Below are 24,570 nucleotides of genomic sequence, written 5' to 3'. Positions count from 1 at the left end.
GAGATGTTCGAGAAGGTTGCAATAATATGTCGTTGCATGTGTCATTGTAGACAGCGTCTTTCAGCCTTCCCCACAGAAAAAAAGTCTACAAGCGTCAAATCCAGGAAACGGGCCGACAAAGACACATGTCCTCTGCGTCCAGTCCGACGATTCTTGAAGACGTGCTGTGGTACATCGTGCGCTTTGGGCTGGACAGCCATCATGTTGCTACCACAGGTTCCTCCCAGAAATATTAAAATGTAGACTTTCACGGCCGGGAATGCATGTCCATTACAATTATCCAGGCTGTTATGCCGTGGTCGGTTGATGAATTCTTTGTCAATTCCCAACGTTTAAGTGGAATGAACAGTTTTATGAACAAACGGATGACGTGGCTGTGGGAAGCCCCCTAAGTCACGTAAATGCAAACTTCTTTATGGAGAAATTCGAAGAACAGGCCTTAGGTACAGCCAGCAAAAAATCAAATGTATGGTTCCGATACGTGGATGACACGTTTGTGCTGTGGAGACATGGCAGGGAGGAACTAAGCCGGTTCAATGAACATCTGAATAGAGAATTCAGTTTACAATGGAAGAGGAGGTAGACGGCAAATTACATTTCGTCGATGTGCTTGTTTTTAGAAACGAAAATAGTACTTTGGGCCAGTCAGTGTACCGCAAACCCACGCACACGGATCGTTATTTGCACCGGGATTCGAACCACCACCCACAACAGAAGTGGGGTGTTATCAAGACGTTAGCGGACAGAGCTAAAAATATTTGTGAACCTGAGTTGCTCGACGCTGAGATGGAACATCTTCACAATGCACTAATGAAGAACGAATATTCGTCCGCCGAAATAAAACGTGGGTTGTGACAGCCGCGCAGAAATCATAGTGACGTACAGGTTACTGATAAATCTGAGGTGTTCCTGCCGTTTGTAACGGAAAGAATAGGGAGGATCTTGACGAAGCGGAATATTACCGTAATTTACAAGCCCACCACGAAGATACAGGATTACCTTAAGCCTGCCAAGGACGCTCGCAAACCATTGGGAAAGGCTGGAGTGTATAGGATCCCATGCAGCTGTGGAGATGTTTATGTGGGTACCACTAAAAGAGCTGTTTCAAAACGTTTGAAAGAGCACAATGGCAATTGTAGAAGAGGAGAAACGGAATGATCGGCTGTTGCGGAGCATGCTTTCCAGCCTGGCAACCATCATATTCGTTTTGAGGAGACGCGAGTACTAGCGGCCACAAGCGGATATTACGAAAGGCTCTACAGGGAGGCAATCGAAATCGCTAAATACCCTAATAATTTCAATCGAAAGAAGGAGGGTGTGAAATTAAACGGTATATGGATGCCGGTGTTAAAGAAGATGTGTACCACCTGTCCACTACTGGGTGATGGCAACGGCGATCGACGGTAGCGGACAGCCAATTGCACTGACGTTTTCGAAACACGTGACGTCACGCCGCGGCGCGGGAGCGCACGTACACGGAACTCAGCGGCAGTCAGTAGCGAGCCAGTGTGTGTGTTGGACCTTCCATCGAGCTACAGACCCTCTTGAAGATGTCTCCCGCAGACGGGGACGAAACGTTGGGAACTGACACAGAGTTCATCAACCGACCACGGCATAAAATGGTTCAAATGGTTCTGAGCACTATGGGACTCAACTGCTGAGGTCATTAGTCCCCTAGAACTTAGAACTAGTTAAACCTAACTAACCCTAGGACATCACAAACATCCATGCCCGAGGCAGGATTCGAACCTGCGACCGTAGCGGTCTTGCGGTTCCAGACTGCAGCGCCTTTAACCGCACGGCCACTTCGGCTGGCGCACCACGGCATAACAACCCGGATAATTATAATGGACATCCTCCCAGCAATGTCTTCCAGCATGCGTGGAAGATGGTCTGTTAGGAGGCTGCGATATTTGTGTGCATTCAGTGTTCCGTCTATGAAACACAGGCCTTTGAACTAATGGTTCACTATCCCACACCACATGCTTACACTACATAAACGCTGATATTCCACCCAACGAAGCCAACGGGGATGTTTAACAGGCCAATGGTGCATGTTTCGGAGGGTTTACTAGGCCATGATTGGTAAATGTGGCTTCATCACTAAACAAGATACGTATATTAATGACCATGTACAGAAGTTAGCACAATTCTCAAAATCGTTTCTATGCAGCTCTTGATGGAGAGGGATGTGATCGGGATGGAACCTATGTCGACAAGGGCTGCGTAGAACTCTCGCCTGACTCTTGGCACTTCCTCGAGCAATTGCGCGACAGCTAACGTGCGGATCAACTCCAACAGCAGCAAGAAATTAATTTCCCCTTCGTCTGTCGTCACTTCTGTTGCGTCACACTGGACTCGCGTTCGGGAGGACGACGGTTAAATCCCTCGTCCGGCCATCCTGATTTAGGTTTTCTTTGATTTCCTTAAATCACTTCAGGTAAGTGCCTGGGTGATTCCTTTCAAAGGGCACGGCCCACTTCCTTCCCTAATCAGACGAGACCGATGACTCGCCGTTTGGTCTCTTCCACCGAATCAATGCAGTCCAATACTTCTCTTACGTTGCCTAGGTGTTACGCTACCACGTTCACGTAATTGGTTGACGAGGTTAACAAACAACTGCCGAGATGGCTGTCTATTGGGGACGAGGTTAACAAACAACTGCCGAGATGGCTGACGTCTATTGGAAGTAAGAGTGATTTCAGGTGTGCCGCAGGGGAGTGTCGTAGGACCGTTGCTATTCACAATATACATAAATGACCTTGTGGATGACATCGGAAGTTCACTGAGGCTTTTTGCGGATGATGCTGTGGTGTATCTAGAGGTTGTAAAAATGGAAAATTGTACTGAAATGCAGGAGGATCTGCAGCGAATTGACGCATGGTGCAGGGAATGGCAATTCAATCTCAATGTAGACAAGTGTAATGTGCTGCGAATACATAGAAAGAAAGATCCCTTATCATTTAGCTACAATATAGCAGGTCAGCAACTGGAAGCAGTTAATTCCATAAATTATCTGGAAGTACGCATTAGGAGTGATTTAAAACGGAATGATCATATAAAGTTGATCGTCGGCAAAGCAGATGCCAGACTGCGATTCATTGGAAGAATCCTAAGGAAATGCAATCCGAAAACAAAGGAAGTAGGTTACAGTACGCTTGTTCGCCCACTGCTTGAATACTGCTCACCAGTGTGGGATCGGTACCAGATAGGGTTGATAGAAGAGATAGAGAAGATCCAACGGAGAGCAGCGCGCTTCGTTACAGGATCATTTAGTAATCGCGAAAGCCGGCCGGTGTGGCCGAGCGGCTCTACGCGCTACAGTCCGGTACCGCGCGACCGCTACGGTCGCAAGTTCGAATCCTGCTTCGGGCATGTGTGTGTGTGATGTCCTTAGGTTAGTTAGTTTTAAGTAGTTGTAAGTTCTAGGCGACTGATGACCTCAGAAGTCAAGTCCCATAGTGCTCAGAGCCATTAAGTAATCGCAAAAGCGTTACGGAGATGATAGATAAACTCAAGTGGAAGACTCTGCAGGAGAGACGCTCAGTAGCTCGGTACGGGATTTTGTTGAAGTTTCGAGAACATACCTTCACCGAGGAGTCAAGCAGTATATTGCTCCCTCCTACGTATATCTTTTGAAGAGACCATGAGGATAAAATCAGAGAGATTAGACCCCACACAGAGGCATACCGACAAACCTTCTTTCCACTAACAAAAAATGGCTCTGAGCACTATGGGACTCAACATCTTAGGTCATAAGTCCCCTAGAACTTAGAACTACTTAAACCTAACTAACCTAAGGACATCACACACACCCATGCCCGAGGCAGGATTCGAACCTGCGACCGTAGCAGTCCCGCGGTTCCGGACTGCAGCGCCAGAACCGCTAGACCACCGCGGCCGGCCTTTCCACTAACAATACGAGACTGGAATAGAAGGGAGAACCGATAGAGGTACTCATGCTACCCTCCGCCACATACTTGCGGAGTATGGATGTAGATGTAGATGTAGATGTATCTTGCTATGTACACCGTACGAGAACTGTATACTCCTAAACTCTCCATACACCATTTCTGCACTGGTAAATCTCATCGTCCGCTCACGACATTATGCTTCGACTACCACACACTAACTGACTAAGTTACGCTGCTCTTGGGGAACACACAAGCACACTGTAAGCAAACATAACAACATCATACGTAGCAAATACGTAGGTTAAATGGCACAAACAAGTGATGAAGTGGAAGATTTTCAAAATACGATATCTCGTAAATGACTCGCCCTAGACTTGTGCAACAAACACCACTGACATTCTAATTTACCCTACATTTAGTTTTTTAATATCAACAGACATTGTTCTGTTTAAGATAAGTGTATGCTTCCACAAAATATACACTTTCTAAGTATTATTATATTCTGTAGACTAGCTAACAATACGAGCCCCTGGCTATCAAACCATTCACTGAAAACCACAGATCAATACCACTTTCCATTTCCGAAACATCTGCTGTGCAAATTTCAGGTGATTCACCCTGTAAATACGCTACTGACAATTAAAATTGCTTCACCACGAAAATAACGTGCTACTGACGCGAAATTTAACTGACAGGAAGAAGATGCTGTGATATGCAAATGATTAGCTTTTCAGAGCATTCACACAAGGTTGGCGCCGGTAGCGACACCTACAACGTGCTGACATGAGGAAAGTTTCCAACTGATTTCTCATACGCGAAAGCAGTTGACCGGCGTTGCCTGGTGAAACGTTGTTGTGATACCTCGTGTAAGGAGGAGAAATGTGTACCATCCGACTTTGATAAAGGTGGGATTGTAGCCTATCGCGATTGCGGTTTGTCGTATCGCGACATTGCTGCTCGCGATGGTCGAGATCCAATGACTGTTAGCAGAATATGGAATCGGTGGGTTCAGGAGGGTAATACGGAACGCCGTGCTGGATCTCAACGGCCTCGTATCACTAGCAGTCGAGATCACAGGCATCTTATCGGCATGGCTGTAACGGATCGTGTAGCCACGTCTCGATCCCTGAGTCAGCAGATGGGGACGTTTGCAAGACAACAACCATCTGCACGAACAGTACGACGACGTTTGCAGCAGCATGGACTATCAGCTCGGAGACCATGGCTGCGGTTACCCTTGACGCTGCATCACAGACAGGAGCTCCTGCGACGGTGTACTCAACGACGAACCTGGGTGCAGGAATGGCTAAACTTCATTTTTTTCGGATAAATCCAAGTTCTGTTTACAGCATCATGATGGTCGCATCCGTGTTTGGCGACATCGCGGTGAACGCACGTTGGAAGCGTGTATTCGTCATCGCCATACTGGCGTATCACCCGGCGCGATGGTATGGGGTGCCACTGGTTACACGTCTCGGTCGCCTCTTGTTCGCACTGACGGCACTGTGAACAGTGGACGTTACATTTCAGATGTGTTACGACCCGTGGCTATACCCTCCATTCGATCCCTGCGAACTACATTTCAGCGGGATAATGCACAACCGCATGTTGCAGGTCCTGTACGGGCCTTTCTGGATACAGAAAATGTTCGATTGCTGCCCTGGCCAGCAATTCTCCAGATCTCTGACCAACTGAAAACGTCTGGTCAATGATGGCCGAGCAATTGGCTAGTCACAATACGCCAGTCACTACTTTTGATAAACTGTGGTATCGTGTTGTAGCTGCATGGGCAGCTGTACGTGTACACGTCATCCAAGCTCTGTTTGACTCAGTGCCCAGGCGTATCTAGGCCGTTATTACGCCCAGAGGTGGTTGTTCTGGTAACTGATTTCTCAGGATCTATGCACCCAAATTGCGTGAAAATGTTATCACATGTCAGATGTAGTATAATATATTTGTCTAATGAATACTTGCAGATTGAAACTGAAGAAACTGCAAAAAGGTGGGAATTTAAGGAGATGGGACCTGGATAAACTGAAAGAACCAGAGGTTGTAGAGTGTTTCAGGGAGAGCATAAGGGAACAATTGACAGGAATGGGGGAAAGAAATACAGTAGAAGAAGAATGGGTAGCTCTGAGGGATGAAGTAGTGAAGGCAGCAGAGGATCAAGTAGGTAAAAAGACGAGGGCTAATAGAAATCCTTGGGTAACAGAAGAAATATTGAATTTAATTGATGAAAGGAGAAAATATAAAAATGCAGTAAATGAAGCAGGCAAAAGGGAATACAAACGTCTCAAAAATGAGATCGACAGAAAGTGCAAAATGGCTAAGCAGGGATGGCTAGAGGACAAATGTAAGGATGTAGAGGATTGTCTCACTAGGGGTAAGATAGATACTGCCTACAGGAAAATGAAAGAGACCTTTGGAGAGAAGAGAACCACTTGTATGAATATCAAGAGCTCAGATGGCAACCCAGTTCTAAGCAAAGAAGGGAAGGCAGAAAGGTGGAAGGAGTATATAGAGGGTTTATACAAGGGCGATGTACTTGAGGACAGTATTATGGAAATGGAAGAGGATGTAGATGAAGATGAAATGGGAGATAAGATACTGCGTGAAGAGTTTGACAGAGCACTGAAAGACCTAAGTCGAAACAAGGCCCCGGGAGTAGACAACATTCCATTAGAACTACTGATGGCCTTGGGAGAGCCAGTCATGACAAAACTCTACCATCTGGTGAGCAAGATGTATGAGACAGGCGAAATACCCACAGACTTCAAGAAGAATATAATAATTCCAATACCAAAGAAAGCAGGTGTTGACAGATGTGAAAATTACCGAACTATCAGTTTAATAAGTCACAGCTGCAAAATACTAACGCGAATTCTTTACAGACGAATGGAAAAACTGGTAGAAGCGGACCTCGGGGAAGATCAATTTGGATTCCGTAGAAATGTTGGAACACGTGAGGCAATACTAACCTTACGACTTATCTTAGAAGAAAGATTAAGAAAAGGCAAACCTACGTTTCTAGCATTTGTAGACTTAGAGAAAGCTTTTGACAACGTTAACTGGAATACTCTCTTTCAAATTCTGAAGGTGGCAGGGGTAAAATACAGGGAGCGAAAGGCTATTTACAATTTGTACAGAAACCAGATGGCAGTTATAAGAGTCGAGGAGCATGAAAGGGAAGCAGTGGTTGGGAAGGGAGTGAGACAGGGTTGTAGCCTCTCCCCGATGTTATTCAATCTGTATATTGAGCAAGCAGTAAAGGAAACAAAAGAAAAATTCGGAGTAGGTATTAAAATTCATGGAGAAGAAGTAAAAACTTTGAGGTTCGCCGATGACATTGTAATTCTGTCAGAGACAGCAAAGGACTTGGAAGAGCAGTTAAACGGAATGGACAGTGTCTTGAAAGGAGGATATAAGATGAACATCAACAAAAGCAAAACGAGGAGAATGGAATGTAGTCAAATTAAATCAGGTGATGCTGAGGGGATTAGATTAGGAAATGAGACACTTAAAGTGGTAAAGGAGTTTTGCTATTTAGGGAGTAAAATAATTGATGATGGTCGAAGTAGAGAGGATACAAAATGTAGACTGGCAATGGCAAGGAAATCGTTTCTGAAGAAGAGAAATTTGTTAACATCAAGTATAGATTTAAGTGTCAGGAAGTCGTTTCTGAAAGTATTTGTATGGAGTGTAGCCATGTATGGAAGTGAAACATGGACGATAACCACTTTGGACAAGAAGAGAATAGAAGCTTTCGAAATGTGGTGCTACAGAAGAATGCTGAAGATAAGGTGGGTAGATCACGTAACTAATGAGGAGGTATTGAACAGGATTGGGGAGAAGAGAAGTTTGTGGCACAACTTGACTAGAAGAAGGGATCGGTTGGTAGGACATGTTTTGAGGCATCAAGGGATCACAAATTTAGCATTGGAGGGCAGTGTGGAGGGTAAAAATCGTAGAGGGAGACCAAGAGATCAGTACACTAAGCAGATTCAGAAGGATGTAGGTTGCAGTAGGTACTGGGAGATGAAGAAGCTTGCACAGGATAGAGTAGCATGGAGAGCTGCATCAAACCAGTCTCAGGACTGAAGACCACAACAACAACAACAACAATGAATACTTGGTTATCACCTGCATTTCTTCTTGGTGTAGCAATTTTAATGACCATTAGTGTAAATGCGTGAGTTGCGAATCACTGGCATGACTCAAAGGCTTTATAGCGCATATGTTTGTCTCCTAATGAAGTCTTCTTTTGAGTAGAAAGAAGTATGCCTTGAGGCATTACTTAGAAGACAGGTTGCTGGGCCCAGTGATTAGAGTTCGGTAGGACAACGAGGGTACGGACAAAGCACTACTGATCCTGTATGCTTGATCTGCGCCGAGCGCTATTGGCATCGCAGTGCCCGCTGAAGATTTGGAAAGATCATAATTCTGTCTTCTGAATTATTCTTGATGGGCATTGTTAAGCTGCAGCGTCTAGGATTATTGGTGAGATCGTCGCTGGCTTGCGTTGCCTTGGCATAATTCCACATTCCATGATTTTTCAGGTGCTGCTGTGTGACGTGCTTTTTCAGTTATGTTAAGGTTACTGTTCAGATCGCGTCTTCGTCTGAATCTGCGAGGACCAGTTTTCATTTCTCAGTCAGCAATACGACGTCACAGGACATTTTTCACGTTACTTTTGCAACTCTCTACATAATATTTAGGGGACTGTAAAGCGTATGGAGCTGTATTAATTTTTGTAAATGGGTGGTATTGTACAGCTATGTGGTCAATGAGAGGACATTTGTATATGCTGCTCATAAAATTTCGTGTATGTTTTGTGAACAACAACTGAAGTTAATTTAAAATCTCTCACAATTTTTGTCTTACTGCTGTTATTCTTCATTCCTACGAATTTTCATGCCCATTGGCACACGTAGTCACTCATCTTACTGACTACGCACCTACATTTCACTGATGATGGCTGCAAAGTGATTTGTGGCCAAGGCATAAAGTTTCATAATCTAATCGGGTGTAAAGATCACCGTTCTCCTCAGGAGGCTAAAACAGCCCCATTTCGAGTACTCATCCTTCGTTTGTACCGTAGTAGCGGATGCTGTCACAATTTGAAATAAACTGATTTCAACAGATATAACATTTTCTTCTTTTGTATGTAATTTTTGTACAAACGAGGTAACCAGGACTAGCAGAGAACTTCAACAAACCTGCTAAATCAATGAAAACGTGGAGACGTTGCGTTTCAGTGAATTATTTTCTTGCAGTGTGGCATTACAACATTGCAGTTACATCCACATGACACGTGTCTGTGCTACATGGAGAGACGCATTTGCACTGATAGGTTTTTTTATGACAATTGAAGATTTAGTTTGAGATTTATCTCCAATTTTCGTTAAAAGGACCTTTACATGTTTTGTTGTACTACGAAAATTTGCTTACTGTTTTATATTTCATTAACTGTATTCAGACCGTTTTACTGTTCTTCCCTGGGTCAAACTTCGTATAAAGGGGATTGTTTTCAGAGCTTACAGAAGATCTGATATAATGTTCAAAGTTTGTTGCAAGACGTTAATGGCTCTCATTATGAAACACTGGATGGGTATAGTATGGGTAATTTACACTCCATTTTAAGCAAAAGCTAGTTTCTCGCGTTTCTCGATGTGCATGACGTAAGCAAAAGCTGGTTTCTCGCGTATCTCGATGTGCATGACGCATGCCTCCTGAACTATGTGTCATACAATGATATAATTTTGCAAGTACGTTCATGGTATATGTGGATACTGCATACAAAAAGTGTTGCAAATAGAGTTAGTAGTAAAGAAGTAATAAATTGAAACGTCATGTCTGATGTTGCAGTTTCACGGCATGAGCAGCGAAAATGAGGCAAGCAACAAAATATTCTTCTTTCATCATTTTGGTGGGGGTGTTGGCAAAGAAAGTTTCAAAAAGGGTAGAAATTATGTATGAAGTTTGTTGCAGATCTGTAAGTGCCCTCGTTCTCAATTACTGAACGAATGCAGTCTAGGCTATTTGCGCTGCGTTAGTTATCTCAAGACATACGGTGTGACCAGGAGGAATGATCGATAAGGGAGGATATGACAGGAATGATCATAACATTACAACGTGCGTTTTACAGAGCATCAGTTGAAAAATACGTAATTTTAACTCTCCTTTAAGCGTTATCGTACACGTCACCCTACAGTTCATAGTAAATGTTCGAATATTCCAATGTCAGCTTCAGTGCGGTTGTACACTCTCATATTATGTTGCTTGTCTGGTTGACTCTGCACACTCTCTAATAAGGGCAGCAACGCCCATGATGCGATCAAGCAATTCAGCTCGCGTATTGATAACGTGTGTGTTGTGTCTCGTAAACCATTCAGAATAGGGCATAGAGGGTAGTCCACTGATCGTGACCGGGCCAAATATCTCACGAAATAAGCATCCAAAGAAAAAACTACATAGAACGAAACTCGTCTAGCTTGAAGGGGGAAATCAGATGGCGCTATGGTTGCCCCGCTAGATGGCGCTGCCATGGGTCAAACGGATAGCAACTGCGTTTTTTAAAAATAAGAACCCCCATTTTTATTACATATTCGTGTAGTACGTAAAGAAATATGAATGTTTTAGTTGGACCACATTTTTCGATTTGTGACAGATGGCGCTGTAATAGTCACAAACGTTTAAGTACGTGGTATCACGTAACATTCCGCCAGTGCGGACTGAATCTGCTCCGTGATACATTATCCGTGTTAAAATGGACCGTTTACCAATTGCGGAAAAGGTCGATATCGTGTTGATGTACGGCTATTGTGATCAAAGTGCCCAACGGGCGTGTGCTATGTATGCTTCTCGGTATCCTGGACGAAATCATCCAAGTGTCCGGACCGTTCGCCGGATAGTTACGTTATTTAAGGAAACAGGAAGTGTTCAGCCACATGTGAAACGTCATCCACGACCTGCAACAGATGATGATGCCCAAGTAGGTGTTTTAGCTGCTGTCGCGGCTAATCTGCACATCAGTAGCAGACAAACTGCGCGAGAAGCGGGATTCTCAAAAACGTCGGTGTTGAGAACGCTACATCAACATCGACTGCACCCGTACCATATTTCTATGCACCAGGAATTGCATGGCGACGACTTTGAACGTCGTGTACAGTTCTGCCAATGGGCACAAGAGAAATTACGGGACGATGACAGATTTTTTTGCACGCGTTCTATTTAGCGACGAAGCGTCATTCACCAACAGCGGTAAGGAAAACTGGCATAATATGCACTACTAGGCAACAGAAAATCCACGATGGCTGCGACAAGTAGAACATCACTGACCTTGGCGGGTTAATGTTTGGTGCGGCATTATGGGAGGAAGGATAATTGGCCCCCATTTTATCGATGGCAATCTAAATGGTGCAATGTATGCTGATTTCCTATGTAATGTTCTACCGATATTCCTACAAGATGTTTCACTGCATGATAGAATGGCGATGTACCTCCAACATGATGAATGTCCGGCACATAACTGGCGTGCGGTTGAAGCGGTATTGAATAGCATATTTCATGACAGGTGGATTGGTCATCAGAGTACCATACAATGTCCCGCACTTTCACCGGATCTGACGTCTCCGGATTTCTTCCTGTGGAGAAAGTTGAAGGATATTTGCTATCGTGATCCACCGACAACGCCTGACAACATGCGTCAGCGCATTGTCACTGCATGTGCGTAAATTACGGAAGGCGAAATACTCGCTGTTGAGAGGAATGACGTTACACGTATTGCCAAATGCATTGAGGTTGACGGACATCATTTTGAGCATGTATGGCATTAATGTGGTATTTACAGATAATCACGCTGTAACAGCATGCGTTCTCAGAAATGATAAGTTCAGAAAGGTACATGTATCACATTGGAACAACCGAAATAAAATGTTCAAAAGTACCTACGTTCTGTATTTTAATTTAAAAAACCTACCTGTTACCAACTGTTCGTCTAAAATTGTGAGCCATATGTTTGTGACTATTACAGCGCCATCTATCACAAAGCGAAAAAAGTGATCCAACTAAAACATTCATATTTCTTTACGTACTACACGAGTATGTAATAAAAATGGGGGTTTTATTTTAAAAAACGCAGTTGATATCCGTTTGACTTATGGCAGCGCCATCTAGCGGGTAGAGAGCCTGTATAGGGAGAGAGTGGCCATAGGTGAAGTTGCCCGTGATTGGTTGATTAGCTTTGGCAGAAAAATGTCTCTCGCACTTCCTATGTTTGCCGTGCTTTTGAGTTGAATTGAAGTTCAGAGGACTTTTGGAAACGATTAAAAGGTATTTGAATTCTTGAGATACTTGTTATGCGTTGTGCATGCATGTTCGATTTAGTTGTATATCGTTTTTAGTACGTAATTATCGTTTGCGATCTTAAGTACGAGTTCAAATAATGAAGCGTTTTGTGATGAAGTCGGTAGGCCTACATGTTTGAAGTAAACACGTTAGTAATTGTACAGTATTGTTTTTGACATCTGTAATTCGTTCTGCAGACGGTCGTAAACGATGCCAGGTTGTGCTGCATTTGGTTGTTCCAATAGAGGCGAAAGTGGATTTCGCACGTCAGCATTTCCACGCAATGAAGAAAGACGAAAGCAGTGGGCAGTCGCAGTCAACAGGGCTGACATAAATCAAACAGTAACCTTGTGGAAACCAACCAAGTACTCTTATCAATGCGAAGTAAGTCGGTTTTGCTTTTTACTACATATAACAACTTGCAATATACGTAGTTAAGTTTGAAAACAAACCTGTAAATTGACTGTGTGAAAGTTATTATAACACATTATTCTTATAAACGAAGGCATTCAACGAATGATTTCGCTATATTGTGCTTTTGATTCGGCGAGTTTGTACTCCACTACTCCACTACTGGCCATTCAAAAGTCCCGCCCGCTGTTTGGCAGAAAAATGGCCGCTGTATCGTCTGGTTGGCCACTCTCTCCCTATACAGGCTCTCTCTACTAGCGGGCCAACCATAGCGCTATCTGGTTTCCCCCTTCAAGCTAGACGAGTTTCGTTCTTTGTAGTTTTTTCGTTTGATGCTTATTTCGTGAGATATTTTGCCCGGTCACTATCGATGGACCACCGTGTATATGACTTTTTTTTTCTTCAAATGAGCGTTCCTGTCATATCCCTCAGTATTCACCATTCCACCTGGGACACTTAACTCAACAATTGTCCGCTGCGTTAAGCTTTTAAGATAGGATTAACCTATCAATGAGTAGATTATGACAGAAGTTTAAATTTTACCTGTATTAAATACCGAAAATGAAATACACTCCTGGAAATGGAAAAAAGAACACATTGACACCGGTGTGTCAGACCCACCATACTTGCTCCGGACACTGCGAGAGGGCTGTACAAGCAATGATCACACGCACGGCACAGCGGACACACCAGGAACCGCGGTGTTGGCAGTCGAATGGCGCTAGCTGCGCAGCATTTGTGCACCGCCGCCGTCAGTGTCAGCCAGTTTGCCGTGGCATACGGAGCTCCATCGCAGTCTTTAACACTGGTAGCATGCCGCGACAGCGTGGACGTGAACCGTATGTGCAGTTGACGGACTTTGAGCGAGGGCGTATAGTGGGCATACGGGAGGCCGGGTGGACGTGCCGCCGAATTGCTCAACACGTGGGGCGTGAGGTCTCCACAGTACATCGATGTTGTCGCCAGTGGTCGGCGGAAGGTGCACGTGCCCGTCGACCTGGGACCGGACAGCAGCGACGCACGGATGCACGCCAAGACCGTAGGATCCTACGCAGTGCCGTAGGGGACTGCACCGCCACTTCCCAGCAAATTAGGGACACTGTTGCTCCTGGGGTATCGGCGAGGACCATTCGCAACCGTCTCCATGAAGCTGGGCTACGGTCCCGCACACCGTTAGGCCGTCTTCCGCTCACGCCCCAACATCGTGCAGCCCGCCTCCAGTGGTGTCGCGACAGGCGTGAATGGAGGGACGAATGGAGACGTGTCGTCTTCAGCGATGAGAGTCGCTTCTGCCTTGGTGCCAATGATGGTCGTATGCGTGTTTGGCGCCGTGCAGGTGAGCGCCACAATCAGGACTGCATACGACCGAGGCACACAGGGCCAACACCCGGCATCATGGTGTGGGGAGCGATCTCCTACACTGGCCGTACACCACTGGTGATCGTCGAGGGGACACTGAATAGTGCACGGTACATCCAAACCGTCATCGAACCCATCGTTCAACCATTCCTAGACCGGCAAGAGAACTTGCTGTTCCAACAGGACAATGCACGTCCGCATGTATCCCGTGCCACCCAACGTGCTCTAGAAGGTGTAAGTCAACTACCCTGTCCAGCAAGTTCTCCGGATCTGTCCCCCATTGAGCATGTTTGGGACTGGATGAAGCGTCGTCTCACGCGGTCTGCACGTCCAGCACGAACGCTGGTCCAACTGAGGCGCCAGGTGGAAATGGCATGGCAAGCCGTTCCACAGGACTACATCCAGCATCTCTACGATCGTCTCCATGGGAGAATAGCAGCCTGCATTGCTGCGAAAGGTGGATATACACTGTACTAGTGCCGACATTGTGCATGCTCTGTTGCCTGTGTCTATGTGCCCGTGGTTCTGTCAGTGTGATCATGTGATGTATCTGACCCCAGGAATGTGTCAATAAAGTTTCCCCTTCCTGGGACAATGAATTCACGGTGTTCTTATTTCAATTTCCAGGAGTGTATTTGTTGCGCCTCGAAGCCCTTAGATAGACAACTTGAAACTGGGTCCATACAACATGAATCGGGTTAACCGTTTGGTGATACACATTTTTTTATTTTCTAGGATGGTATCTGTTCTTTCGGACATGTCCGAAAGAACAGATACAATCGGTGACCAAGCAGCTCGTTAGAATGACCGGTCGGGGCACAGATTTTCATCTGTCCCCGTTGACGTATGTCAACGCCTGTAAGCAGCTAAGGGTGTTCATTTCATTGTAAGATACACATTTTGTTTTGCGTTTTAGTGACACTTGGTTTCTTCACTAACACCAGCATGGCGGCCAGCAAGTGCGAGGGTCTTTGGCGGGCAGGCTCAGACAGCTGCAGCTGGACGGTGAGTGAAGCGGAGCGCGCAGCCTTACCTCTCCGAGACCCATGAGGACGCGGATGGCGATGAACCAGCCGGAGCCGCCGTAGCGCGCGGCCACCGGCGACAGCAGCGTGAAGATGGCCGTGCAGAGGATGCCCAGGCCCAGCGAGTACTTGCCGCCGAAGCGCTCGGCCAGCATGCCGCCGGGCAGGTGCGTCACGATGTAGCCCCAGAAGAAAGAGCTCAGGATCAGGCCCTGCGTCTCCTCGTCCCAGTCGAACTCGGCCAGCCCGCACTGCAAGCACACATCATACAGGCACTTGCTACCTCACTAAATGGCTCTGAGCACTATGGGACTTAACTTCTGATGTCACCAGTCCCCTAGAACTTAGAACTACTTAAACCTAAATAACCTAAGGACAACACATACATCCATGCCCGAGGCAGGATTCGAACCTGCGATCTTAGCGGTCGCGCGGTTCCAGACTGTAGCGCCTAGAACCGCTCGGCCACTGCTACCTCACTGCGATCACACTTTCACTCATCAAACTGTACAACCCTTTAACAATAATACCCTGAAGAGCCAAAGAAACTGGTACACCTGCCTAATACCGATCAGAACCCTCGCGAGCACGCAAAAGTGTCGCAACACGACGTGTCATGGACTCGACTAATGTCTGAAGTAGAGATGGGTAGTTCGGGAACGAACGGGTGCAAAGGAACGGTTCACCGAGATAAACGAAAGGACCGAGGAACGAATTCCAAGGAACGATCGGTTCGTAGTTCACTTCGGTCGCGTGCTCGTCTCAGTCTCGGTCTCCCTCGGCCGCACTCGTCGTTCATCGCATGACCACATGTATCAGTACCACTGCCGACTGCTCCTAGTTAGTTCAGTATCCAGTTGTTCGTTTCGTTCACTGCGCTCGCCCATTTTACATGTGTTCCAAACTGTTCTTGCACTTGGTTCTGGCTATTCAGCGTCCACGACGGGGAATCAAAAAGTATTTTATAGTTAAATTACATAAAAATTACGTTGTATCTAATAAATACGTCTTTTCAGGTAACAAAATGGCATATCAGCTCACTTCATTATATCGATGAACAGCAGAAGACATACTTATAACAAGGCAAGTTTTTTTTTTTTCTTATTCATATATTTTTTGGGTCATCGACTTGGTTTAGCAACTAACTTTCAATAATTTGCTTAATTTTTAGTGTAAGAAAATTCTTGTAAAACGATTTTCGTGTATCTTTCATATACAAAACATTACATTTAGGAAGGCCCTAATTATTATTAAGTTTGGTTGTTTCCAATTTGCATTACCCGCTAGTTAGGTTTCTTTGAAAAAAAAAAAGAAGAAAAAAAGAAAAAAAGCAGTGGGTTGTAGGTCATTTTGGCTCAGTAGGAAAAGCGATGTCTCTCCATTTGAAAAGACATAGATTGCCATAAAATCGTATTTATTTATTATCTCAAAAACATTTGTTCAGAAGGAGCTTCCAAACCAAAAACTTTATTACTGCGAACTTAATTATTATTATTATTATTGCTGCATTAACTTTAATAATGCAACATAAAAACCTAATCTTTACTAAGCGTGTGCCGCAAGTATGATGAGAAAACCACATTTTATCTTATGCTTGCATAAAGTCTCTACTTCGCCTACGAACTCAGAGACAACGTGAAGTACATATAGGGTGTAAACGATTATTGTTCACAACGTAGCATAGCTATGTAGTGGAAGTCGAAACGAAGAATTTTATACAGGACACTTGTGGTCTATTAAGTTGGGAATGGGCGACCAACAGGTTTACAAGACTACATGAGCCTCGCATTCGGGAGGACGACGGTTCAATCCCGCGTCCGGCCATCCTGATTTAGGTTTTCCGTGATTTCCCTAAATCACTCCAGGCAAATGCCGGGATGGTTCCTCTGAAAGGGCACGGCCGACTTCCTTCCCTAATCCGATGAGACCGATGACCACGCTGTCTGGTCTCCTTCCCCAAACCAACCAACCAACCAACTACATGAGCTATAGCCCATGCGCGTCGCTTGAGATTTTCATGTTCTCTTCTCCAGCTCTCTATACATCGTCATCGATTGTTTAGCAGTTGTTGCTTGCATTAGCTTGTTATTTCTTCACTGCCTAATTATTACATGTTTGCCTGTTTGTTGTATCTGCTCGTAACGGGCAACACATCGTCCGTAATTGGCGAGCAGTCTGTACTCGGGGCCGGTTTTCCGTGCGCCACCCTATATTATTTCCCTGCGATCAGCCACACAACACCATTGACCGTCACCTCACCTGGATACCTCATCTCCGCTCCATCCAATCCAAAGCCCACAACCGCCTCCGACTCCTCAAACTCCTCTCTGGCCGGACATGGGGGTTGCACCCCTCTACCATCCTCCACACCTACAAATCCTTCATCCGTCCCATCCTCTGTTATGCCAGTCCTGCCTGGATATCTGCCCCCCCCAAATTCTATCAGTCCCTCCAGATCCTTGAGCGTCATGCACTCCGCCTCGCCTTCTGTATCCGCCTCCCGTCCCCCACGCGGATCCTCTATGATCTCATTCCTTTCCCCCATCTGCTCCTATTCCTCGAACATATCCGCATCCTCTACACCTCCCGCCGTCTTGAACCCCCTCACCCCTTGGTTGCTCCTCTCCTATCCCGTCCCCGCCCCCTGCCACGTCTTCACCGTTGTGTCCCCCCTACCCTCCATCTCTACACCCTCCATCTCCTTTCCCAAGGTGGCTTCCGTCAACTCCCCCTCCCGGATGATGCCCTCTCTCCCTCCATTTATCCTTCCTATCAACTCTGATCCTCAATCCCCCTCCATTCCTCTGTCCTTTCCCTGGGCTCCCTCTTCCCCCCCCCCTTCCGTCCTGTTTTTCCTCCCCACTAAACCTCTCCCTACCTCCCTTCTCCCCCCCAGTCCTTTTGTATTCCCCTCCTCTGCCTACCCCACTCCCTGTAGCGTCTGCCCCCCACCCCTCTTATGGGTCCTCATCCTACTTCAGCTCCTTTCCCGGCTCCCCCCCTTCGTTTTTACTCTCCTTTCCCCCCCTTTTTTGTTTTCCCATCTTCTGTCCAGTTTCCCCCCACCTGCTCTCGACTGTGGTGTCATATTTGCCAACGTTTTAGTGCAGTGTTCCAGTGACTATTCAGTGTTGTTTGTCTTTCTCGTGTTGCGAACAGAAACCATGCTGTCGCTCGGTGTGAATTTTATTTCCTTTGCGAACAGAATCCAGACTGTCGCCGTGTTTTTTTTTAATTGTCTATTGTTTTCCCTGTCTACTTCGTATGTATTTTTATTAGCGTCATCATCCCTGTGTTGTTGTTTTAAGTTCCACGATTTCTTTTCGCCTTGTTACTCTCTAAGTCTCCGATTTTATCGCCTGTTTTTTATTATTTGTTCTCTTGATCTTTGTCACAAAATCTGTCGGCTGAAGAGCGGCGTACTAAGCTGCTGCCAGCCCGCCCCCCTTCGGGGGGAATTGAAATTCAATAAATGAAAAAAAAAAAAAAAAGCCACACAACGCTACAGTTGGCTAAACGAGAGGTTCTGCAGAATCACGGAAATTACTTCTAAAAGTATGTAAGAATTCTGTGATGAATAAAAACTCTATACTCCAGTGAGGGAGGCAAGTGCCCCCTCTTGGTGCCCTCCATCCTTCAGTCACCTATACTACCAGGTTTTAGTTTTTCATAAGAACCATATACCAAGCACAAACACACGGTGAACGAGTAAAAATGAACGGTTCCCGAAAAAGAACGATCAGCTGTGAACTAGTTCCCAAGAATGAACTAGTTTGCCCATCTCTAGTCTGAAGTAGTGCTGGGTCCATAAATCCGTACGAGTAAGAGAGGGTGGAGATGTGGACATCACTTCTGAACACTACGTTGCAAAGTATCCCACATATGTTCAATAATGTTCATGTCTGGGGAGTCTGGTGACCAGCGTGTGTGTTTAAACTTAGATGTGTGGAGTGTCGCATTGTCCTGCTGGAACTGACGAAGTCCGTCGGAATGCACAATGGACAAGAATGGTTGCAGGTGATCAGGAAGTATGCTTACGTATGTGTCACCTGTCAGAGTCGTAACTAGACGTATCAGATCTTCAAACTTATTTTACATCCAAACGGCACATTTCCGGGCATAAGCTACTCGTCAAACCTTTATGTTCTAGAATGAGAATTTTCACTCTGCAGCGGAGTGTGCGCTGATATGAAACTTCCTGGCGGATTAAAACTGTGTGCCGGACCGAGACTCGAACTCGGGACCTTTTGCCTTTCGCGGGCAAGTGCTCTACCAACTGAGCTACCCAAGCACGACTCACGACCCGTCCTCACAGCTTCATTTCTGCCAGTACCTCGTCTCCAACCTTCCAAACTTCACATAAGTTCTTCTGCAAACTTTGCAGGACTAGCACTCCTGGAAGAAAGGATATTCCGGAGACATGGCTTAGCCACAGCCTGGGGGATGTTTCCTGAATGAGATTTTCACTCTGCAGCGGAGTGTGCGCTGATATGAAACATCCCTCAGGCTGTGGCTAAGCCATGTCTCCGCATATGCTTTCTTCCAGGAGTCCTAGTTCTGCAAGGTTCGCAGAAGAGCTTCTGTGAAGTTTGGAAGGTAGGAGACGAGGTACTGGAAGAATTGAAGCTCTGAGGACGGGTCGTAAGTCGTACTTGGGTAGCTCAGTTGGTAGAGCACTTGCCGGCGAAAGGCAAAAGGTCCCGAGTTCGAGTCTCAGTCCGGCACACAGTTTTAATCTGTCAGGAAGTTTTATGTTCTAATTCCCCTGTACAGCCTCTAGAAGCCTGGTACAGGATTTGTGGAACACCCTGTACACAGAGTGCTTGACTGTCAATAGCACAAACTGAGGTAGGTGACGGTTGACAACAAGGGAAGCAAAAATGATTCCATAAACTTGGGTACACAAACAAACCATTTGTGACAAAATTTGAGAATTATTCGAATTCAGTTCCCCTTATTATTCAATTAATCCTTTCTAGCCCCAAACACGCTTCATCACCTCTCCCATCATCAATGGGTGGGTCTACTTCTACTACCTGATTCTCTAGATTGTTACATACCGTAAGACCATCTTTTACCATTCGTTTGGCTCACATAATAGATGTAACTGATTTTTCATAGAACATTCTAAGACAAAAAAAACAAGGAAAAAACGAATCGGTAGATGAACTATACGTGTACAGATAAACAAATGATTACAATTTCAGAAAAACTGGGTGATTCATTCAAGAGAAAGGGACTTACAAATTCTAAAAATACACTACTGGCCATTAAAATTGCTACACCACGAAAAAGACGTGCTAATGACGCGACATTTAACCGACAGGAAGAAGATGCTGTGATATGCAAATGATTAGCTTTTCACAGCATTCACACAAGGTTGGTGCCGGTGGCGACACCTACAACGTGCTGACATGAGGAAAGTTTCCAACCGATTTCTCATACACAAACAGCAGTTGAACGGCGTTGCCTGGTGAAACGTTGTTGTGATGCCGCGCGTAAGGAGGAGAAGTGCGTACCATCACGTTTCCGACTTTGATAAAGGTCGGATTGTAGCCTATCGCGATTGCGGTTTATCGTATCGCGACATTGCTGCTCGCGTTGGTCGAGATCCAATGACTGTTGGCAGAATATGGAATCGGTGGGTTCAGGAGGGTAATATGGAACGCCGTGCTGGATGCAAACGGCCTCGTATCACTAGCAGTCGAGATGACAGAGATCTTATTCGCATGGCTGTAACGGATCGTGCAGCCACGTCTCGATACCTGAGCCAACAGATAGGGACGTTTTCAAGACAACAACCATCTGCACGAACAGTTCGACGACGTTTGCAGAAGCATGGACTATCAGATCGGAGACCATGGCTGCGGTTACCATTGACGCTTCATCACAGACGGGAGCGCCTGCGATGGTATACTCAACGACGAATCTGGGTGCACGAATGGCAAAACGTCATTTTTTCGGATGAATTAAGGTTCTGTTTACTGCATCATGATGGTCGCATCCGTGTTTGGTGACATTCTCCAGATCTCTCACCAACTGAAAACGTCTGGTCAATGATGGCCGAGCAACTGGCTCGTCACAATACGCCAGTCACTACTCTTGATGAACTGTGGAATCGTGTTAAAGCTGCATGGGCAGCTGTACCTGTACACGTCTTCCAAGCTCTGTTTGACTCAATGCCGGGCGTATGGAGGCCGTTATTGCGGCCAGAGGTGGTTGTTCTGGGTACTGATTTCTCAGGATCTATGCACCCAAATTGCGTGAAAATGTGATCACATGTCAGTTCTAGTATAATATATTTGTCCAATGAATACCCGTTTATCATCTGCATTTCTTCTTGGTGTAGCAATTTTAATGGCCAGTAGTGTACTCTAGTCTACGCTTCAACGATAGCCTGTGGTTGTTTTATAACTCTAATTGTACCCAACAACAGCACTTCTTCACCAGAAGTATGTGAACACTCCCTTTTATAAATGTACGTGAGTATGGTCTTTGACAGTGTCGAGATAACTGTGAACACCAGATGATCCTGAAGAAAATCCCAGCAAAAAGGTGTATATAAGAAATTCAATATGATGCGGCCTAATATAAGATTTAAATTCAAAGCGGGGATGCTTAGGCCTCTTACAGTATTTCTCAATAAGAAAGCGAGTTGGATGGACAGCGCGCCACAACCTTTCACAAAACCATCTTGCTTGGTGGTAATATAGACGACCTTATGTATTCTCTTCTAATATTTTCGTTGTGTGTGAACATACTGCCAGGTTCCCCTTCAGTTTCAACTCGGTTGCTATCTTCATCTCTTGAATTGTCTAGTTGGTGAAGCCCGTCGGTAAGAATGTACATAAAGGATAAAGAAAAATTTGTGAAATACCGAGCTGGCCTCGAATTCGTCGTCAGCTGGGCACTGCAGGCCGACATCTGGCTGGCTGTCGTTGGAGGAGGAGTTTCCAGTGCTGGAGCCTGCTGAGGGGTCGCTGCACGCCATCTCCGTGATGGCCACCGACAGACTGGTGCGCATCGTGTACGCGTTGGCGATCGCCAGGAATCCCATCACCGAGAGCACGTAGCGCTGCTGGATGCAGCCTGCAACAGAACGCGCCGAACGTTTGTAAGTGGGGTAGACACAAATCGGGGAAATCTACCGACACACATGACGTTGTCACAGGGACACTCGTGGCCCAGTGCCTGGAAACAGTGAAGCTGCTTGGCTGTTCGCACGCTACTGTCGTGAACATCTATGGAAAGTGGTTGATGGACCGTGAAACCACGAGTAGGCGACAAGGTGTTGGGCGTCCATGCCTCATCACAGAACGCAGAGCTCGGAGACTTGTCCGCTCTGTACAGTGGTGAACCCTGGTAAAAATTGTTGTTTTGAAGAGCACGCCCAGCGCGTAGTGTGAAGCAGTCGCCCTCCGTTTCTTGCGGTGGCGCCGCTGTGGCAATCGCAGCTGTGGTGTCTCCCTCTGGTGGAAAAGGGGAAAGGTGGCCTGTTCACGTGCATTTGAGGGGCGCTATGAGCTCGCCAGTCGGTCTGTCTGGGTCAGTCTGCTGTACCCAGCTTGCTAGTCTGTCTCTCGTCCGCATTTGTTAGGCAGTTAGTGTCTGTCTGTCGTTCGGAGTGCTAGTATGTCTGTCGTTCGAATCAACCTTTAAAGCCGTCAAAATGAGAGTCTTTCCACTCCGCCAGTAAGAGAACTCAGCGAGTGGTCGACCAGTCGGGGCTTAGTTCCTGCATCTGAGTCTGCGCGTTAGGCCGCCAGTCTGCTCGAGTTTGCTCAGGCAACGGTCATTGGCGGTTGGATCGATCGGTCGGTCGGTCGCACACTGAGACACAAGATGACTTGTCCGTCTTGAGCGTCGGCGCATGTGAGGTCGCCACGTGAGTCCAGTGGGCCGCGGCGTATAGCGAGGGGTAGTGCCTTCGCGGTCGACACGAGAGCAACAGGAGTCAACCCACCACATCGGTCTGGCCGGTGCGAGCTGCGACGCCGTGAGCCGGGAGATCGGCGCGCCTTCCTGCGTCCGTTGAAGCGGCTGGCAGCGGACGGGTCGGGAGAACGATTTGGGTTTGCTACGCCAGATCTTCTCGAGAAATCGCAGTTTGTTGGAAGTTAAGTGATTGGTGATATCTTGTTTGATTTACTCTTGATAAATTCTACTTGTTTTCTTGGTGAGGTCACCAGCCGTTTTTGCTTTGGGGTCGTCCCACCATTCTTCTCCGTTTGCCACCCGCGGGAAGGTGGTTGTTTATAAATTGGGTGGTCAGTTTTTCCCTTGTGAAGTAGGGGCGGGTTAGAGCAACCTGCGGTTCGGGTTGTTAGGTAATCTCCCTATCAATCTACCGTACGTTAGCAGCTGCCTCTGTCATGTTTGTCGGATTTGGTGTGTTAACGAATTTATTGCTTGGAGTGCAACAGCCTAATACCTGAAATATGTTTTGATCTTTGGAAACTTTGATATTATTGCCTATGATCTCGAGAGGCGGTATCTGTGTACTGTAGAGCATCTTAACTATTGCTTGGCGAACCCTGTAGAATTTTAAAGAAGATTGCATTTCATGGGCTTTTATTTAAATGATCATTTTAGTATATAAAGTTGCCACCCTTTCACCGTAAGACTTTTCTTACAAGTTAAAATCAAGTTGCACCTTCGGTGGCAGGGTTAATACTTTAATTGTTAGTGTTTGTAGCATTTCTATCCCTCCTATGGGGGGGGTGCATAGTTTGTGTGCTTGTGTAAATTGTTAAAACTCTTAGTTTAAAGTTATCTGGTGTGTTGCAGAGTTGCACCAGTGTAGTCTTTCAGAGGTTGTTCTGAGCGGTCGTAACTACGGCCGTGTCAAAAGGAAGCGGCAATGTTCTCTGCCTGAAAGCTCATACTGTCCAAGCTTGTTTCTTTCTGCCTCTGAATAAATTTTAACTGATATTTAGAGGGTGCTTTCTGATTATAATTTAAAATCTGTTTCTTTTAAAAAAAATGTTTTTAGGCACTATTAAAGTGAATAAAATTCCCATTTGGTTGTGATTTCATCAGTTACTCCCTGGCAACTACTTCCATGCTTACATAGTGTGATTAAATGTGTTAATGTTCTTGATGAATCGCTAGTAAATAAAATAAATTCTTAAGAATATTCTTTGAAAATTAATCACGGTTTAAGTGGCATAGCCGGCTATCTGATCTGTAATGCTGGTGAAGGCCAAAGTGTTCTGAAGCCTTTGGTTCAGTGCACATTGTTAAATAAGAGGTTGCACGCCATACGAACCTTGCTTGTTCCTACGTTGACCCAACGACATCGTTAATTACTATTGCAGTGGGCGCAGATTGGACAGTGGATCAGTGGAGACTTGTCGCCTTTCACGCGCCGTGCCATTGACGTAGCGGTCAGTGGGGGGCTATATTGAGCTATGTACTGCGGCGTGTACGACATTCATTACGCCAGAGATTGCAATTGTGTGCAGCAAATGATGGCCACCACATTGAACATCTATTGGCCTGACATGTCGGGACAC

At 45.9% G+C, this 24,570-nt stretch overlaps 1 protein-coding gene across 2 annotated transcripts in view; it reads right to left on the bottom strand.

The window, feature by feature from the left end:
* Positions 1-24,570, bottom strand: part of LOC124802806 (putative inorganic phosphate cotransporter) — a 375,509-nt gene that overhangs the window by 56,982 nt on the left and 293,957 nt on the right. For both annotated transcript variants that reach the window (XM_047263811.1, XM_047263813.1), the window contains exons 2-3: positions 21,933-22,144; positions 15,064-15,306 (exon numbers count right to left, since the gene is read on the bottom strand). In XM_047263811.1, the coding sequence (XP_047119767.1) occupies positions 15,064-15,306; positions 21,933-22,144 (455 nt within the window). The remainder of the gene's footprint in view (positions 1-15,063; positions 15,307-21,932; positions 22,145-24,570) is intronic.

Source organism: Schistocerca piceifrons, chromosome 6 (genome assembly GCF_021461385.2).
Source record: "Schistocerca piceifrons isolate TAMUIC-IGC-003096 chromosome 6, iqSchPice1.1, whole genome shotgun sequence".
In the NCBI taxonomy this organism is placed as follows: Eukaryota; Metazoa; Arthropoda; class Insecta; order Orthoptera; family Acrididae; genus Schistocerca; species Schistocerca piceifrons.
This window is presented reverse-complemented; position numbering and strand designations above follow the sequence as displayed.